Source organism: Diabrotica undecimpunctata, chromosome 6 (assembly GCF_040954645.1).
Source record: "Diabrotica undecimpunctata isolate CICGRU chromosome 6, icDiaUnde3, whole genome shotgun sequence".
Classification (NCBI taxonomy): Eukaryota; Metazoa; Arthropoda; class Insecta; order Coleoptera; family Chrysomelidae; genus Diabrotica; species Diabrotica undecimpunctata.
In genome coordinates, this window is record NC_092808.1 from 131,273,258 (window position 1) to 131,294,357 (window position 21,100).

Below are 21,100 nucleotides of genomic sequence, written 5' to 3' on the forward strand. Positions count from 1 at the left end.
TTTAAAGCGTTTTCAAAAAGATAAAGTGGATTTTGTGCTCCATTCATCATTATAGATGAGACTTGGGTCGATCACTATAATCCTGAATTAAAACAGGCTAAAGAATGGTATGAACCTGGATTTTCAGCTCCGGAACGAGTTCGTATCCAGAAATCGGCTATAAGGTGTTTGCATCAGTTTTTTAGCATCCGAAAGGAATTTTGTTTGTGGATTACTTGATTATATAATAAATTCTGAATATTATTGTAACCTTTTAATCTAAAAGGTTACAATAATACTCAGAATTTAGAGAAGGAAAAAATTCGAAAAAAACCCGGTTTGTAAAAGAAAAAACTCATTTTCATCAGGACAATCTACCGTGTTCAACGATCGTTTCGACCATGGCTAAAATGTATGAATTAAAGTTCGAATTGTTAGAGCATCCACCTATTTACCAGGTTTGACCCCTAGCGACTTCTGTCTGTTTCAATACCAAAAAAATTTCATGCGTGTAAAACGTTTTTCATCAAATGATGAGTTAACAACAGCTGTACAAGCGTACTTCTCAGCCCTTCCAGATTTTTACTTCACACAAATAACAAAGTGTGTTTCAAACTACAATGTTGTTTTTCTTATCGAACCGCAAAACTTATTGAACAGTCTATTATCTTATCAAGCAAAAAATGGCATGTCTTTACCTATTTGATATATCTAGCTATTGTAGTTTCCAAAATATCTGCGTTAACTATTAAAAAACCATTAAAAAAAATATTTTTAAAACAAATATTTAAACTGTTAGTATGTTTGTTAAAATTCCGGTAAAACCGCACAATCATCTTCTATTTAATTGATACACATTCACATTGACTTAAAAGTGAGTTTTGTAACCTTCAGTGTTTATTCGTTGTTTTGTATTCCTCTACATTTATTAATTATTCATTTTGGCCTCCAGTGAATTTCACACTTTCCTAATATCTCGTATAAGTTCGTAGACCGGTGAGATATACTTGCTCTAATATACGCCCTTAATTCATCATGTAAAATTTTAATAAGATATTTATAATTTATATATATATATATATATATATATATATATAAGTTTTATAGTTTAATATTTTAAATACAATACAACAAACCAGATATGTGTCTGATAGATTTGAAGAAAGCGTTTGATAGAGTGAGAATTCAGGACGCGATACATTTATTATATGAAAAGGGAATATCACTGGATTTAGTAAAAACCATTGAGAATATAAAGATAACATAGCTATGGTAAGATGTAAAGAAAAACTATCGCAACCTATCAAATATGAAACTGGCATTAGACAACGAGATTCGCTGAGCCCATTAATATTTAATCTGATAATGGATGAAATCATAAAGAAAGTTAAAAAAAGAAGAGGATATAGAATGGGAGAAAAGGAAATAATATATATATATATATATATATATATATATATAAAGACATCTTTAAGGAATATGACCGTTTAATTTAATATAAAAAAATGTGCACTCGTAAGTGAATGGGATATTTTCGGTCATAAGATGGTCAGACAACGTCAATTGAGGCTAGAAATCGAAGTAAAACAGGCTTTTTGCCTATTTATAAAGTAGAGATTTATAAATAATTCAACAAAAAATTTAAGAAGCTCATTTGAATTTACTTCGTTTTAGTATAATTACACTGTTAGATATTTAATGCTTTTTGTTGTACATTAATTTCAACTTACCTCAACTCTCTCCTCTTTTAAATCTACTTTTAACGCTAACTGTTCTCTGAGCACCACGTCTGGATAATGCGTTTGTTCAAACGTAGCTTCAAGTTGTTCAAGTTGCTCTTCGCTGAAGATAGTGCGATGGCGTCGTTTTCGTTTGGGTGGCTGGTGCTGAGTATGGTGACCAGCTCCGGCCAAAGAAGCAGCTTGAGTAGCCGCTGCCAAGGCATGGACGTAGTCTGGATATAGTCCTGGATATGCCATAGCTGCAACAATTAAATTAACTTAATAAAACTGGTTATGTTTGAAACTCTCACAAAATAGTTAATATTTGTTTATTCAAAGATTATTTTACCTGTATAATTTCTAATTGAATATGAGAAAAGTATACTAATCTTTTCTTTTGTAAATAGCTTAATAAGGTACGGTAGGACAATAGACAGGTATTTCCGATACCTGTGCCGTCATATACCAGCTTTTTTTTCTACTTAAAGTCACTTAAAAACAAAAGATTAATAAAAAGTCATACAGCATACAAAATATTTTCGAGTATTTTATATGGTCGCCTGAGTGAATATTCAGAGGAGCTTCTTGGCGAATATTAAAGTGGTTTTAGGCCTGGTCGATCAACAACAGACCAGATCTTTGTGCTAAGGCAAATACTGGAAAAACCCAATGAACTCAATATCGACACATATCATCTTTTCGTAGATTTTAAATCGGCCTATGATAGTGTCCTAAGAAATAAATTGTATGAAGCCATGGATGAATTCCACATCCCCGATAAACTGATAAGATTGGTTAATGCTACAATGCGTAAAGTTGTTTGCAAAGTCGAAATACAGGGCGAACAATCACAGGCATTTGAAACGCATGTTGGGCTGCGACAGGGAGATGCGCTGGCGTGTCTCCTTTTCAACATAGCTTTGGAAAAGGCGGTCAGGGATGCCCAAATAGACAGCAGAGAAAACATTTTTAATAAATCATCCCAAATTTTGGCATATGCAAATGATGTTGATCTAGTTGCCCGCACAACACGCAAGCTAGAAGAAATGTATACCACCTTGTCAAACGCCTCAAAAAATATGGGCCTGCAAGTAAATGAAAATAAAACTAAGATAATGGCATCAACACCCAACAATAGAGCCAGAAACATCGGCCACCAATTCACGGTTGATAATTCTACCTTTGAAGTGGTGGACAAATTCACATACTTAGGCTCCCTGATCACCAAGGAGAACGTCATGACGGAAGAATTCAAGCGAAGAATAATCCTAGCAAACAAATGCTATTTTGGACTGAGTAGACATATGAGAAGCAGAAACTTAAGCCAAAAAACAAAAATAACCATATACAAAACCCTTATACAACCAGTGTTGAGATATGAGTCGGAGACATGGACCATTTCCAAGGCAGATGAAAATCTCCTGCTTATATTTGAACGAAGGATCCTGAGAAGAATATTTGGTGGCATCTATGAAAATGGTGTTTGGAGAAGGAGGTACAACTACGAGATATATCACAGATATAAACATATATTTGGTGGTAAAGACGTAGTATCCTTTATAAAAATAGGAAGACTAAGATGGACAGGACATCTGGCAAGATTACAGCAGAACAACCCTCCTAGAATAATCCTTATGTCACAACCTGTGGGAAGTAGAAATAGGGGTAGACCAAAACTCAGATGGAGGGATGGTGTAGATGAGGATGGTAGACAAATAGGCGCAACAAACTGGCAACAGTTGGCAATGGATAGAACTGACTGGCGTAATAGATTTGGGAAGGTCGAGGCTCTTTTATAGGGCTGTAGCACCAATGATGATGATGAATAAAAAGTCACAAGGCAGCGGTTGTAAGATACAAGAACTCGCAGTATCGTGTCTCTTATGAAAGACTTGAAAGATAGTTGCAAATTAGTGGTACAGAAGTGACAAATTCTCACGTGTCTCATTTCGTAGTATATGTACTTACTCGACAAGTATATCACGACTCCGAAGGTTTAGAAATTATCTTTATCAGTAACAGTAGCACCGGGTACTCGTGAGTGTGCGTTTTAAATTGTATATGTTACTCAAAAAATAAGTGGAAACTTGAATATCGTAAGAAGTTGCTGTAAAAAACCTGTAGAAAGTAAAAACCAAATAGTGCCTGTCACAGTCTCATTAATACTGTTTCTGATCACGAAACATGAAAATTTCACGATATCTTTAATTGTGAACTAAAATATGTCGGTGTCTATTAAAAAATATTGTATAACCTAACCAACATTTCTGCTTTTCTTAATAATGTCCAGTTGGCAGTTGTTGAATTTAAAGATACAATAAATTTAAAATTCGTTATATCTAAGTATTTTTTACCTAATACTTGTTAAAAGAGATTTTGACATTTCTAGCACACTGTATAAGTGGCCTTATTTTCTAAATTATACCTAGCGAATAAATAACTGTACCATGGTCAACTATTACTCTATGAATACGTAATTCTTTGTAAACATTTCCACTCAACTACTCTTCAATGTCTTTTTGATACAAAAAGCGACATAAATACGAAAAATAGAACTCCCGCCGATTCGAAAGCTGCTAGCTGGATTTTAAAGAAACATAAAGAGACAAATAATATAAAGGTGAGAGAAAATATATAAGTAAAAGATCGATAAGTGTGGTGGTTAAATCCGGTAAGAATATGGAAAGTATGGAGATATTCTGATTGTAAAGTAATGTTTGGAGGATTGGGACCTGATCAAGTGTGAATTTACGCCACGGCAAACTTAAGCCGAAAATGCAACGTCTCTATACATAAATTTTCGACTTACAGAACATGTTATTTAACATATCAATTGATCAGATGAAAATGTGGGTATACAGTTTTGTGGATTGTGATTTTAAAATTCTCTTTATACATTATTAAAATACTCAAAAATAATAATTTCTTAATAAAATATAGATAATGGCAAAGAAACTAATAAAATTTTAATATTTTAACCTAAATTATAATTATCTAAAACACCATAGAATCGACATTTCACCAAAAATTCTAAAGAAAGTAATTTTACCAATTAAAAAAAAAGTTAGGATTAAAAGGTAAAATGAATCTATTGATGAGAATTTTACGTAGTTATTAAGAATATCAAGAGTGATTGTGAGAGAGTGCCAAGTAGCCAATACAGCCAGGATATTTTTTGAGTCTTTACACAGAGGACACGGCAAAAGCAGTCAGTTGGGAAATCCGAACCTTACAGCTAATCATCTGCAAAGAGTACTAAACAAATTCCAAAGATAGTGCATAAAATGGAAGATTGGATGGACTGAAAGTATACCGAATAGAGAAACTACGATAGAAAACACCACCATCGAATGGACTAATCAAGCAAAGTACCTCGGGATGATACTCGACAAAAAGCTAAAATTCACCAAGCATGTCAAACAATCGGTATACAAAGCGAAAGCACTAAAAAGTCAGCTCTCAACACTTATAGGCAGAAGGAGCAAGCTAAGATTTAAAACCAAAATTAGACTAGCCAATAGTGTCATGTTACCAGTGCTAACATATGCCTCCGCCGCTTGGGGACATGCTTGTAAAACTAACAGAAAAAAACTCCAGACAACCCAAAATCAAATCATAAAAGATGCTCTAAAAATACCCAAATACGTACCTCCGAGATACGTATTTAGGGAGAAATTACAACGAAAACATAAAAATGGTACATAGAAGACCAAAATAACAGATAGCAGGATATAGGGAAAACCAACAAGAACAATTAACAACACACTTCTAAGTTAGGTTAGCTTTAGTTAAATTAACCAAAAACAAAACAACAAACAAAAAAATAAAAAAACAACACGCTTTCTGTCTAAGTAATCGCGAAAATGTTCTGAACATCATGTGAATTAATTAAAAAAATAAACTATACACGTATAAGATCCGTCAGGTCTTTTATAATAACCGCAATGGCGGATTAGGCCTCTCAGGCAGATCAAATATAGATCTTTTCGGGAAATCTGAGCACCGAGGTCATGTTTGACAAATCGGCGGCTGAGTAGCCGAGCACACACATATTTCGGACAGAAAGTCATCAATTCAGGTTGGTGGCTCTCTGTTCGAAACACACGTAAATCACACGCTGAAGAGGGCTGGAGGAAAAGCCTGGGAGTTAGATAAGTAGAGTGTGACCGGTTTGATTTTCGGACATGTGGATAGCACTTTACAATTGTATACACATGTTCATAATACTGCTATTACAATACCACATAAAGCAAGGAAAACTAATATTTAATTATAAACTAAATATTTTTATGTGTAATCAATGTTATAATGAAGATTCTAGAATAATCAGATGATATAACAGAATGAATAACATATATATTTAGCATATGGCATAAAATAAAAAAAAAATGCTAGAAATTACAAACTTTAAATGAAAATGAAAATAATAAAGATAATTTTAAAATATATTTAAAAAACATTAATCTCGAGAATCGAGTTTATTGCTTCAGGTGTTGCTTCAAGGATGTCACTCCATGGTCCTAGATATCGGTTTCTCCGATGGTCCCTCGGGGAGGCCATTCAGAAGTAATATGTTGTATGGTTTATTTACCATGGCCACAGTTACAATAAGAAGACACATTTACCCTTTCTATCTATTTAGTGACATCCATGTCTTATAATTCAAATCAAATCCTGGAACCAATTAACTATGATGGTGCCCTAAATGATTTTGAGGTTCTGTTCATTGTTTCCACCTATCTGAGTGAGTAAGCAACCTCTGCCCCTACAACATTCAACGTTTCCCGAAAGTCTCTTACAATTAGCATTTTTTGCTCATATAATCTATCCGAAAAACTTTTCCTATCGTCAGATTTCGTTGTCCATGTTTCCGAACGCTTAAATGAATACAGAAAAAAGTAAGACCAAAATAGTCGGGCAAGTAGAATGTTTTAAATGCAGCCCGTTTGATTCCCTCTTGTTTACATCCGACCGATTGCCGCTTTAGTAAGAAAGCATTTTAGTTGGGAAGATTTTAGTAGAGTGTAGAGTGTTTGTTTTTTCAAAATATCGAAATTTATAACATTTATAAATTAATTATGATATATTGACCAATACTGTTAATACAAATAAGTTACAAAATAACAAAATCGTAATTTGTAAGTGGATTTCAAATAAATTATTTGACTTTTCATTTTTAGGACGGCAATAATTTATTAATCTGTTACATAAGTCCTTAATGTTAGAGCTTTTGGTTAGTATATAAATAGATAGATTTAATGAGGTGGCATTTGACCTATTCTACTGTGACCTTTTCAGATCCATTGTGGACCTTTTATTCTCTAGTTTAACTCTTTTTAAAAGGTTTTATAGCCTCGAGACTGAAGCTTCCATGTAGCTCTTTGCCGGTGGCTAATGTAAAGAACCGCACATTTGCCAGGGTATTGCAGTGACACAAAATTTACTCTGCTGTGTGTATTATTCCATTTTTTTTAAGATTTGAGATTGCGAAAAACAAGTTACTTTTTTGCATGAACTAGAGCCATAAAAACACTGGAACGAATGGTTTTCTTACTCTTTAATAGTCCTTGTAGTAGATTCCTTCACTTTAAACTTCTTCGTGGCACTTCCACATGATTTTCCTGCAGCTTAACAGTCAAAAACCGAATTTTTTTATCTAAACTTATTACACATGTTTTCCTTTTAACAAAATCCTTACTATTACTTTTAGACGAAGATATTTTTCAGTTTAAAAACTGTGTACGTTAAAACTGTGTACTTATCTGTGAAATAGCTACTACGTACTAAATGTGACACATAGGAGTGATATCATCGGACGCCAATGAATTACCGTGTGGACTGTATAGCGTGGAGCATTCGTCAAAAGTTGATTGGGCGGATATCGAAACCGCGCTTAAGCGAAACCGCGTTTGATATTTTCGCGAATAACGAGGGATTACTTATATATGACAGCATTTATTGAGGTGTTATAGAACGCTTGAATGTTTAAAACAAGAGCACTTTTCTGCCTTTTCTGTACATAAACCAATGTCCAACCAAGTGTTTTTGTTTCTCAGGTGACGCATCGGTACAGTAATTTTCACATTGACGTACACAACATATAAAGTCATGTGTCATAACATATTACTTGACTGTTGCAACAATACCTTCTACGAGAATATACTCGTATGTGAAAATCAATGCAAAAGTATGATAATTTTATATTAAAGTTATTATTTAGAGCAAATATTTCACCATCGTTTATGAAGATTAATAATAGTTTTTGTTTATTCTTTAATAACTTTTAAGAGCGGTGATTCCTTTTATAGTTAATCAAAGTTATTTGAAACAGTGTAGTACAGTTTTACTAGTATAGTATATACTTAATCTAAAATGCCGTTTTGAAACAACAACATGTCAACTCTGTTTAGCGACTGGACTATTCTCTTCAATGTGTTGCTTTTTTCCGGATAACCGACAATTTAGGAAGTTAAAGAAAATGCCAAACAAGTCCATTGTAACAATACATTATTTACAGAAAAAGTTCCACAAATCGTGAAAGATAAACACTGAGAGCTTTTTTAAAAAGTTTCGAAATTAAAAACAGCACGTAACCTGACGAATGTAAGCTTTTAAACAGAATTCCCAGTGGGCTGAAATCTCCTTATTTAAAAATCCAACAGTTTTTAAGTAAGTAACTTTCTCTTAGCTCTTTCATGCATAACGATCCCTGAAAAAAAGGGCATAGGGAAATTTTGCATCGCTTCACAAACGCCTGAGGGCCATTTCAGATGAAAATATGAATTATTATTATTATTTAATCGCCTTCAAATCACTAGGGGTTCGGGGAATATTGATTGAAAAAATTGAATATTTGGAATCGTCGGTAGGGGTTTAAAAAACAGCGAATAAAGTTGTGACACACACCGCCTATATATAACGAGAAAGAATATGCAGGAAGCTTTATACATACTAGTTATTTTGTAACTACATTTTAGATCGTTACCATTTTACCTTCTTCTTCTTTAAGTGCCTCTCCTATCGGAGATTGGATATCATTAGGGCGATTCTAATTTTATTTACTACTGTTTTGAATAATTCGTTAGTGGTACAGCCTAACCAGTCTCTTAAATTTCTCATCCAGGACATTCTTCTACGGCCTGGATTTCTGCGTCCTTGGATTTATCCTTGCATTATATTTTGTAGGAATGTGTACTTTAGTCCTCTCATCAGGTGGCCAAAGTATTCAAGTTTTCTCTTTTTTATATTCAGTATAAGTTCTGGATCGTTATTTATTCTGCGTATTACCTCTTCATTTGTAATTTTATCCACAACTTATTTTTAGTATACGGCGGTAGCACCACATCTCAAAGCTTTCAAGATTTTTAACATTCTTCTGTTTAGAGTCTATGCCTGAACACCGTAAAGCAAAGTACTGAATACATAGCATTTTAACATTCTAGTTCGTAGCTGAATACTAATATCACGATTACAAAATAATTTTTTCATTTTTATAAAGGTAGACCTGGCAATTTCAATACGTCTTTTTATCTCGTGATTTTGGTCACCTGTTTCATTCATGAGGTTTCCCAAGTATTTGTATTCGTTTACTTTTTCGAGTTGGGTACCGTTTATTGCGATACTAGTGTCATGTATTGGATTCTTACTGAAGGTCATATATTTGTTTTTTTTTTTTGACGTTCATCCTTATGCCGTAGTTATTACATATCTTGTTCATATTTTCAACTAGATGTTGTAGATCTTCCGCTGTTCTTGCCATTATCACAGTATCGTCAACATATCGAATGTTATTGATAACTTCTCCATTGACTATTATCCTTTCGTTTGCATGTGAGAGAGCTTCTTGGCATATTTGTTCGCTGTAGATATTAAACAAGAGCGGTGACAATATACAACCCTGTCGTACTCCTCTACGTATTTTTATATTAGCTCGCTGATTCCAGTACAGATTTAATATTATTTGTATGTCTCTGGTGTCGATGTCCTTACCCTCCAGGATTTCTTTGAGTATATTGTGGCGTACTTTGTCAAAGGCCTTTTCAAAGTCTATAGAGCAGGCGTGTACCTCTTGTTTAATATCTAGACATCTCTGTGTTAGGACGTTTAAGGCAAAGAGAGCTTCTCTTGTACCTAATCCTTTTCTGAATCCCATCTGTTTATCGTTAATATCGATATCTAACTTTTGATAGATTCGGTTGTAGATGAACCATTTTACCTACATTTTGGATATTTCCATATAAAAAAATAAAATATATAAAAATATATTACATGTTTTTTAATGTATTTACAAAAATGTTAAAGCTGTACCGCTTCGAACTGGATTAGAATTATTAAATGTTCTATTTAATTATTATCTGAGTTGAATTAACTTTTTTTTTATATTAACTAAGTTCAATAAAAGTTCAAAAAGAAAATAATTCACGTGACAACAGAGTAACCATTGCACTCGATTTTTTTTCATTAAAGGATCTTGTGATATACTATATTTTTAGTTGTATTGCCAGGCGCGAGAATGAACAAAGTGGATGGTTTAGCTATACGTCAAGATGCTAGGCAGAATATGCATAGCATCATTGGCACTGATATTTGTGGATTTCAAGAAAGCATTCGATACCATAAGCCATCAGAAAATGTTAAAAGCATTGAGAGAACGCCGAATAGACCATCGCTACACTAACATAATCAAATATATCTACCAAAATGCCACAGCTACCGTAAGATTATCCAAACAAGAAACAAATAAATTCTGTGCGAGGAGTACGGCAAGGAGATACTGTCTCTCCAAAGCTATTCATGGCGGTTTTAGAACATACTTATAAGAAGGCACACCTGAACGACCATGGTATCAACATAAATGGAGAAAAGCTCAGTCATTTGAGATTTGCAGATGACATCGTCTTTATAGCCGATCGTATACATGATGCAATAATAATGTTTCAAAAATTATATCACGCTTCCTTGGAGGTCGGACTAAAGATTATTATAAACAAGACGCAAATAATGACTAATCTGGTGCTAAATTGAAATATTGCTGTTGATGGAAGGAATATTGTGCAGACTGCATCGTATAAGTACTTCGGACATGAAATTCGGTTGATCAGAGATAACCAGACATGTGAGCGTTTGGTAAATTAAACTATGTATTTAAATCGGACCTACACATATGCCTCAAAAGGAAAATCTTTGACCAATGTGTGTTGCCTGTACTCACTTTTGGAGCGGAAACATTAACACTCACAAAACAGATAGTGAATCATATTCGCGTGATTGAGATTGGGCAGGACACGTCGCTAGACTATCAGGCAACCAATGGACAAAACGTATTATCGAGCGGAGACCAAGACAAGAACCACTACGGAGCAGAGGACGCCTACCAACTAGATAGACTGAGAACCTGAAGCGTGTTAGCAATAACTGAATGCAAACCGCACAAGAGGGACAGATAGAAAGAGCTGAGTGGACGCATACAAGTTGATGATGATGAAAATGTACGTACATTTGACCATGAGACAAACAATTATTTTCTATATTCGGTTTACAAACATTCAAGGAATGGTCTTGTGATTTGTTTATCGTCATGGCGAATGCAAGACAAATCGGATATTAAATTCGCGTAAATTCGAATGGCATATCGGTTAGTATCATCTCATAATTCTCGGAATGATAACTTCCTCATCCTTAGATTTTCTTTTGAGTATCGTCGCGTGTATTATATTCTCTATTAGTTTTCTTTTTATTGCTTTTATTCCCAATTTATTAAGTGTTGTCTTTCAATATATCTGTGATCTTGTAGGGATGGACCTACCTGCACAGTGAACAAACAAAACATATTCGATGTATTTACAATATAAAAATATCACTTTAAATTTTGTAATGCATACACCCTTGTTATATTTTGGATTCGTATTGTCGATTTATTCTTCTGCATATACCAGTGTGGACACCCCGCAAACAAATTTCAAAAAAATTGCCATTGATAACTTTTACCTGTTCCAACCCTGTTTAACTTTCCGTAATCTTAAGAAAGTAGTTAACCTGAACACCCACTCCCGATAAGCGGGCAGTTAGCTTCAGTCAGCTACACGTGTCATGTTGAATTAACAGTGGTGAATAAATTGAATGTTAAATTCAGAAAGAGGAGTTCCAAAAAACGCAAAATTTTCGAAGAAAATCGTACCTTCCAAGGAAAATGGGAAAATCAATATTTCTTCATCGAGTTAAAAGGTAAACCTCAGTGCATTATTTGTTGTCAAGTACTCGCGGTATCAAAAGAATCCGTAGGCATTATGAAACCCAGCACAAAACAAAATACGACAAATATCAAGGTGAAGCTCCCAATACTCTTGTAAAAAAACTTAAAGCTAAATTGAATAAACAAAAATCTCTATTTACAAAACCGACGGCTGTTCAATCATCAAGGTTAGCAACATCATATGAAGTATGTTTAGAGCTTGTCAAAAGTAAAAAAGCATTTAGAAATGGAGAAATGATCAAGCGGTGTGCCGTTAAAATGGCGCGATCCTTTGGAGATGAAAAGATGGCCAAAAATTTTGAATGTGTTTCAGTTTCCCATCAAACTGTATCTAGAAGAGTTGATGAGCTGAATACATATATATTTAAAAAAATGGTCGACACAGTTCGTGATTGTTTGTACTACTACTTAGCCCTGGACGAATCTGTTGATATAACTGACAAAAATCAGTATTAATTTTTGTTAGATGCATCAGTGAAGATTTTTGTGTAACTGAGGAACTTCTAAAACTGTACCACATGGAAGACGGGACCAAAGGTATAAATATATTTGGAGCAGTTAGTGACTCTATGAAAAATATAGGCGGTTTTCAAAAGTGCTCTTGCGTTTGAACCGACGGAACAAAAGCAATGACGGGACTCATAACGGGATTGGCTAAACTTTTGCGGGAAAATGGTGTTAACTATTTTATGTTTCATTGCATTATCCATCAAGAGGCTTTCTGCGGAAAGATAAATAAAAACAATGATACTATGAAGACTGTAGTGCAGATAGTAAACAGCTTAAGAGAAGGAAACAGAGCTCAGCGACACCGAAAATTCATCTCTTTATAACCAAGCTTAAGAACAAAACATTTATTCATGAACTGGCATTTCTAACAGACATTACCTCTCACTTAAACACATTAAACCTACAACTCCAGGGGAAAAATAAGACAGCATCACAGTTGGTTGGTCAAATTGAGACATTTCACAAAAAACTTGATCTTTTCGAGAACTGCATGAAAATAAAAGACCTCACACATTTTCCTGCGTGTTTCGAAATAAATCAAGAAGAAACCATGGTCGATTTCTCGAGGTTGCAAAAGTTCTTACAGAAATAAAAAGAGAGAATTCGATGAAAGATTTTCGGAATTTAATGCACTAAAACCCGATCTTGAACTTTTTAACAATCCAATCAACATCCAGAACAAATCAGCAGAATACTAATGAGAGCTGTGCGAACTACAGTCCGATTCGTTTTTTCAAGCAAAAAAAATGAAGACATTAGTACCTTTTGGAAGTTAGTCTCAAAGGATCGTTTTCCTAAACTTCGTAACTTTGCGTTGAAACTATATTCAACGTTTGGTAGTACGTATATATGTGAAAGTACATTGTCTGCTTTGAAGCATATTAAATCCAAAACACGTAATCTCATGGAAAACGATTCTCTGGAAGCGTGTATTAGACTCACTAAGACTAGCATAGATATAGATGTGCAAAAGTTAGTAGAGGATAAACCCTTGCCTCAAATATCCCATTGATTTTTTATTTTATGTTAAATTTTAAAAATAACATGTAAATGTAAACCATAATAAAATACTTGTAAATAATATTTCGTTTCTATATTATTTTTTAAAATAAACTTTTTTTAAACGAGTCGAGTTCTCTGGCCCTTTATAATAATTTCGCCCCGCAACGTCTAAAAGATTGGACCTCACTGACATATACGATGCATACGTCTGCATGATTTTACACTGTTTTTAGAATTGGATTATCCATATTATTTAACTAACATCGAAGTTTACAGTTATGAAACTTTTAAAGGTAATCCATCATTAATAACACTTGTTAAATTTTGTGGTAGTAACAACTTTCTAATGTATGCAGAGATCCAAAGAAAACACCAACTTCTGAATGTATTTAGACAATTTGAAAAGCCGACAATCCTACTTATTTAAATGTAAATTATAATTAAATTTAAAATAAAAATGTTTCACCAAATTATTACACGAACATATTAGAGAATTGAAGGTAATACAATTATCCAAAAATTGATTTTAAAACATTAGATGACTATAAACTGCGTATCAAAGTAACAATTCATAAAACTCAAAAAAAGCAAGAATTTGGCTTTAAAGTTGAGCAAAATTGCATATTTATTGGGTCGTGTTTAATAAAAAACACTAAAATAAAATTCAAATATCACCAGTAAAGAAAAGAAGAATACTGCTATTAATAAAAACAAGTTTTTTTGTTAGTTCAGGTAGCCAGAGGTTGTTCGCAGAGAGAGGTATCTTGTGGAATCTGGTCATGGATGGGCTGATAGTTAGATTCAGCAACGACAAACATCATGTCCTGAGCTATAGGAATGATCTGGTCATCTTAGCCCACGGCAAATTTAATGCCACAGACAGAGATAGAATAGAATAGATAGAGAATACCATGATATAACTGTAGTTACAGAATGAGCTTTAAATGTAGGGTTTAAGTCCTCAGAAGCTAACAGCATCAATTTGTCAGAAGGGGAAATTTGGAGTGATTAGGTCCTTTAAGCCTGAATCATCACCTGAAGCCATCGAAAATAATCGACGTAAGATGCCTCAACTCAGCAGATGTAGGTAGCAACCATAGCCTAGTGTTATGTAAAATAAGAATCATCCTGAAATATTTCACACCCAAGAGAGCGGCGCCAACACAAACAAAAATTAAAGTTGAAGGACTCAATACGCAATCTACGGAATACATATACAGAAAAAGAATATCAGAGAAGATCGCTGGGAATGAAATATTAGAAAACGATAACATCGAGGAAAGCTGGGAAATACTCAAAAATGGCATAATTAACGCGGCAATACAATTACTTGGAGAGAGTAAAGTAACGAATACTAACATATCAAAAAAGAAAACACCATGGTTTAGACCGGAAGTGAAGACAAAATGTGAAGAAAAGAAGAAAGCCTTTTTACAATACAGAACACAACAAACACAACAAGCATACAACCACTATAAACGAATCAGAAATGAAACGAATACTTTGGTTAGACAAATAAAAAGGAAACACTTTTAGAGCTTCTCAAAACAGATGGAACACGACTTCTACGGAACACAAAAAGAAATATGGAGAATGATCAGAGGACAAAGGAAAAAGATGAACGAACTAATAAAAACGAGACATATTCAGAAGAAACCATGAGTAGACTACTTTCGGTCCCTATTTGCTAAAGGTGACGATAATGAACCACCAACACCAGAGTTGACGACAAACAAAGAAATAAATATTGAGAAGAAAGAGGTAATGGAAGCATAACGGAAATTAAAAAAAAAAGAAAATCACCAGGAAAGGACAGAATACCGAACGAACTCCTAAGTACGGAGGACCAGATCTGACCAAACAACTATTAAAACTAATCCAAAAAATAATAGAACAAAACAGAATTCCTCAAGAATGGAGATCAAGCATCCTAATACCTCTCTTCAAAAAGAGAAACAAATCGGACCCGGAAAATTACAAAGGAATTAATTTATTAAACACAACACTAAAATTAACAACCAAAGTGATAACAAATAAACTGCATGAAATTATAACACAACAGAAGAACAACAAGGTTTCAGGTTGGAAAGAGTATGCACCGACGCTATATTTATAAAGAGGCAAGTGCAAGAAAAATCATTAGAATACAACAAACCAGCATATCTATGTTTTTGCGGACTTACGAAGGCATTTGACCAGGTCAAGTTAAAAGACGTTATCCACTTACTGTACGCAAGAGACATACCTCTAGGAATAATCAAAACGATCGAAAATATCTACCAAAACAACACAATAAAAGTAAAAGTAGAGGAAGAACTAACTGACCCTACTGAAGCTGGCATTGGGATAAGACAGGGAGATGTTAATTCACTTTATCAGCCCCGCTTACCAATTAACGCAGATGCATTAAAGGATTTACTGTACTTATGTAACAAAGGTTCAGTACCACCTTTGTATCATAAATATTACAAATACATATTGTTTTATTTTATAAGGCTTAGCTATTAAAATTTAGATTAGTCGTTGCAGAAAATTTTAGTTTTAGGTACCTAGATCTGTTTTTGATTTTATATGATGTAATGTATTATTATTCATTTAGCTCTTTTCACCTTTAAAACCACATTAGATATTCTACTTATACAATAGTGGTGAAAGAAGCCAAATAAAAATTATTTAATTACGCTAGTGGTATAACATATTTTTTAGATTTTATAACTACTTATATAAAAGTAAAAAGTATTGCTATGCCTGTAGGAAAATTTCATGAGAATTGTTCAATAAACTATATGCTTATACAAAACAATTTTTTTATTAAACAAGTAAAGTTTCTATGCCTATTATCTTAAAACATGAACTATGTGTATCTGGACCACCAAGACGACGGACGATACAATAATTTAAAATTCCCCAAACGTTTGAAATTCAAATAAACTTATATTTGAAACATTATACAATACAAATTAAATATGAATAAATAAAATTTCTTTGAAAAGGAGTCATTTATAACTGAAAGAGAGAAAGAATGTCTATCATTTATAAAATTGTTTAACATGTGAGCAAAATTGCAATATCAGTTTTTATAAAAAGCTCATGGAATGTAATAAGGAAATAACAATTTAAATATTGTGAGAATTTAAAAAAACGTGCTACAAATTTAAATAAACGTCAAAAACAACAAGTTTTTAGCTTTGTAAGAAACCTGATTGGACTTCCATATGATGATATTGATAGACAATTTTATAAACTGGTCCCTACGACTATAACAAAATTAGTACTATATTATATTATACTATACGCCTGCTTCCGAGTTGAATGGTATGATCATAATAAACAATATTCATATCGGTAATTTTAGTATTTTTATTGTTTAAATAAATATTCTCAAGTTTTGTAACTTACCTAAGAAATTAGCAGGGCCGGTACCGAATCCTCCAGTGGCAGCCAGATGTCCCAAGGGAATAGGATGATGCTGCAGCATGGCAGGTCTTTGTGGCGTCGTCGGTTTACTCGGTCTAGGCGCCAAAATACTATCGATAGTAAACAAAGAAGTACTCGTACTAGAAGAAGACGCTGCACCTCGTAATTTATTGCTATAAACGGGTTTAAAACCTTCTCCTAGAAAAACGTTTCCAAAAAAATCGTTTCTTTGTTGCGACGTTTCTACCATTTTGACGTCTTCCTCAGAGAAGTCGTCTTCGCACCAGTCTAAATCACTTTCGCGTTTAAACGAAGCCAGCGTGTCGATTTTTTGCCCGTCACTGGTCGAAAACTGACGCTTAAACCATTACTGTGCCAATGTTGAAGGCAGGGGTGACGAGATAACCGAACACGGCAAAGATGAGAGTTGGCCCCGCCTGCCAGAGCTGCTATTGGCGGCGAGGGGAGAGGTTCGACCAATAGCGGACGCGCATCGCATGCAATGAGGGGTGATAGCGTGCTAAATGGTACAAATAGAGTTGTCACTGGGAAATCTGATACCTATTAGGGGTGTTTGGTCGTTTTGTGTATTGTTAGACGGTTTTAATGTTGTCATCGTTTTATGCGAACCAGAGGCGGAACTGGTTTTTTGAGTATAAACTAATGGTATTTAGGATTAATTAATTTATCCCTTCTTGATATACAAATAAAACGAAAATGATTAGTGGGATTTTAAAACAATCGAGTCTTACAGGCAGAAACTACAAACATAAAAGAGTTCCTTAAAAGATTAACGAGATTAAGGTGGTATTCTAGAAATATTAATTTTCTTACATAAGGTAAACCGACCTAATAACGGCCCAGTTAAGGAATATTTGACTTTAGACGTAAATATTAAGGGAACGAAATAATAGAAAAAATTGATTAAAAGTATATTTAATAGCTTAATATTTTCTTTATCAAAATAATTAATAAAAAAATGAATAAATGTATTTTGATTCGCCGAAAAAAAATGTTTTCACTAAAATGCAAAAAACTTTAGTTCCGGCCTACGATGAAAAATTAGTGGTAATTTTTTTGTTTTAAACTATACACGCATTTAATTACTATTTAAATGGGAATAAGCCACAATTAAAGGTTAAAATACGTTTATTGACGTTTCAATTTCCACTTAGGAAATCGGTGAACGATTTCCGAAGTGGAAATTGAAACGTCAATAAACGTATTTTAACCTTTAATTGTGGCTTATTCCCATTTAAATAGTAATTAATTTAAAATGCCACAAGAAAATAGCTTCAGAACTATACACGCATTTTTTTGTAAATATGTATTTTAATAAAAAAATTAATGGGAAAATACCAGTAGTTGGCTGTATACTTTCAAAATTTGTATATTAGTACAAAAACTTGCATGGGCAACATGCTTCCTTGCTCGACTTGAACACGTGGTTCTTGTCAGTTAAAGCGACACAGACCAACTCTGTTGGTCCGTGTCGTTTTAACTGATGTAGTTGGTCTGTGTCGTTTTAACTGAAAAGTACCAGTATTAAGTATTATCATTTACAACCATTTTCATCGACCTAGAGTCGCATTATAATTTAAATATGTAAACCATATATTGATGTCTCCAACAAGCAATTCTAGTGTTAGCTACAAGTACCAAAAGAAGGCACTGAGGATGACCTGAGCTAGATCGAAAACTTTATGTATCTATAGGTAAATTTTGGACGACACTTTTAACAAGTTTTAATTAAATGTTTTTATACCAATATACAAATTTGGAAGGTTTTTACTTCTGTAAAAGTTTTTTATGTATTTTAATGTTTTCACGGTAGGTATAAAAAGTACAGAAGCATAAAAACATATTTTTTATATAAAAGAGGGATCATCATCATCATTGGGAGGTCATCAAAGGAATTGTTGACACACATTCGCGCAATCATGGTCAGCTTCTTTGGTACGCCTAACTCCATCATTGCACTCCACAGTTTTAAGCGATCTATGGAATCATATGCTTGTTTGAAATCTATGAAGATCTGGTGTACTTCTTTATTATATTCCCAATACTTTTCTAGCATTTGTCTGATAGTAAATATTTGGTCGATTGTTGATCTTCCAGGCCTAAAGCCGCATTGGTAATCGCCAATAATTTCCTCTGTATATGGCAGTAATCGTTTTAGTACAACTGAAGCTAATATCTTATATGTAGTACCGATTAGTGAGATTCCCCTGTAGTTGCCACATGTATCCTTTCTGCCTTTTTTATGTATTGGCACGATAATACAGCCACTCCATTCTTTTGGCAATATTTCTTGTTCCCAGGCTTCTTTTATTAATTGGTGTATTTTAGTTCTAAGTTCATGCCCTCCTTTTTTAATCAGTTCTGCATCAATATTGTCTAGTCCCGGGGATTTGTCATTTTTTAGGGTTTCTACCGCCGTGATAATTTCTTCCAGGCTTGGCGGGGGTACTTCTATCTCGGCCGTTTGGTACTCACAATTTGCTTTATTTCCATCCGCGTCTACCTGGACATTTAGAAGACTTTCAAAGTATTCAGCCCATCTTTCGATTATTTTATTTTCAGCTGTAATCATTTGTTCATTTTTATCTCTCACAAAGTTCGGTGTTCTTATATATGCACCTTTCTTATGTTGTCTTACTTCTTTGTAGAATTTTTTATTTTGCTTGCTTCTGTGTTCACGTTCTACTTTTTCAATTTGTTGTTGTAAATGTTGTCTCTTTTTTCTCCTTACTGTTCTTCTGGCTAAGGCTCTCTCTCTCTTGTATTGTTCACGCTTTTCATCCGTCGGGTTTGCTAGGTAGTCGATTCTTCTTTTGTTTGCTTCTTTTAAGGTATCCTCGCATTCTTTATCAAACCATTTATTTCGTTTTGCTTTTCTCTTCCGACCTATACACTTCTCTGCTGTTTCTGTAATGATCGTTTTAATGGAGTGCCATTTCTGGTCTATATTTTCTCTTTCATTTTCTTTCGTTTCCAACACCTGGAATCTGTTTCTCAATTCTAGTTGGTATTGTCTCCTTCCCTCTTCTTCTTCCTATTTAGACACATTCCATCTTTCGATCTTCATCTGTTTGTCTGTTGTTTGTGTTGAGATTCTAGTTCTGAGCTTGGCCTTTACTAGGAAATGGTCTGTATCACTATCTGGTCCCCGTCTAGTTCTTACGTCTATTATACTACTGGAATGCCTTCCATCAATTAATACGTGATCAATTTGGTTCCTCGTTCTTCCAATCTTTGATCTCCATGTTACCTTATATATGTTTTTCCTGGCAAATTGGGTGCTTTCGATAATCATGTTGCACCCTGCTGGAAGCGGGGATAAAAGAGGGATAGAAAAACTAAATAAAATAAAACGATGTACATACGTAACACATTTTGAACAAAAAAAAAACAACAAAAAATACTTTCATAAGTTACTTAGCAACAGTCTTTTTTTAAATATATTACGTAAGAGCCAGTGCGCACCCAGGGAAAGTTTTGGGGGTTAAAACCCCCTCCCAGGAATCTATTCCGACACTGTTACTCACACATTTTAAGGACTCAAAAGAAGGTAGTATCATAAAAAAAATTTCGGAGCCCAACCAACCTCCTCCCCCCCAGAGGAAAATTGTAGGTGCGCTACTGATAAGAGCAAAGAGCTGTGAAAGACCTACACATTATTGATCTCAGGTACAGAAAAAAGATCCCTTTTATTAATATACTGAGGCGGTGCTGCAATTAAATAAACAATTTCCTCTGGATCATACCAAATATTATAATCTATCTCTGGCCATCTCCAATGATATCCTATGTTTTTCATAGCTTTGATTTTAAATTTATCTTCTGTTATTTCTTCTAATACTTCTGGAAAATGTTTCTCCTCGTAAACTACAATGGCGTAGTCATATAGTTCGTAGTCGCCCAACTTTAAATATATAGAACTGTTAGCTTTCGGCTTTCTAGTTCTTTCAACTGTGTGTCTCACAGAACCAACATTTTTGTTTAAAATTTCATTTTCTTTTTTGTTTGCTCCATCTATCTCTCCTCTTTGTTTTTCTTCATTCTCAATGTTTAGGTTTAATTTCATAGCTTTTGGAAATTTTAATTTTTTCTGTTCTCTTGCCGTCAGATTCTGCATTTTTCTTCTTGATGTTAGGCTTTTTTTTTTCTTTTTCTTCACGCTTTTGTTTTTTCCTTGCTCTCTTTTCATTTTTTTTTT

The 21,100-nt window shown here is 33.9% G+C and overlaps 1 protein-coding gene across 1 annotated transcript in view; it reads right to left on the reverse strand.

Annotated features, from left to right (window-relative positions):
- The window catches only part of Gsc (goosecoid homeobox), a 113,806-nt gene extending 96,574 nt beyond the window's left edge, over nt 1–17,232 (reverse strand). Inside the window, exons 1-2 of the mRNA XM_072535421.1 lie at nt 16,864–17,232; nt 1,710–1,960 (exon numbers count right to left, since the gene is read on the reverse strand). Coding sequence (XP_072391522.1) covers nt 1,710–1,960; nt 16,864–17,131 — 519 coding nt within the window. The 5' untranslated portion in view covers nt 17,132–17,232. The remainder of the gene's footprint in view (nt 1–1,709; nt 1,961–16,863) is intronic.
- Nucleotides 17,233–21,100: the final 3,868 nt, after the last annotated feature.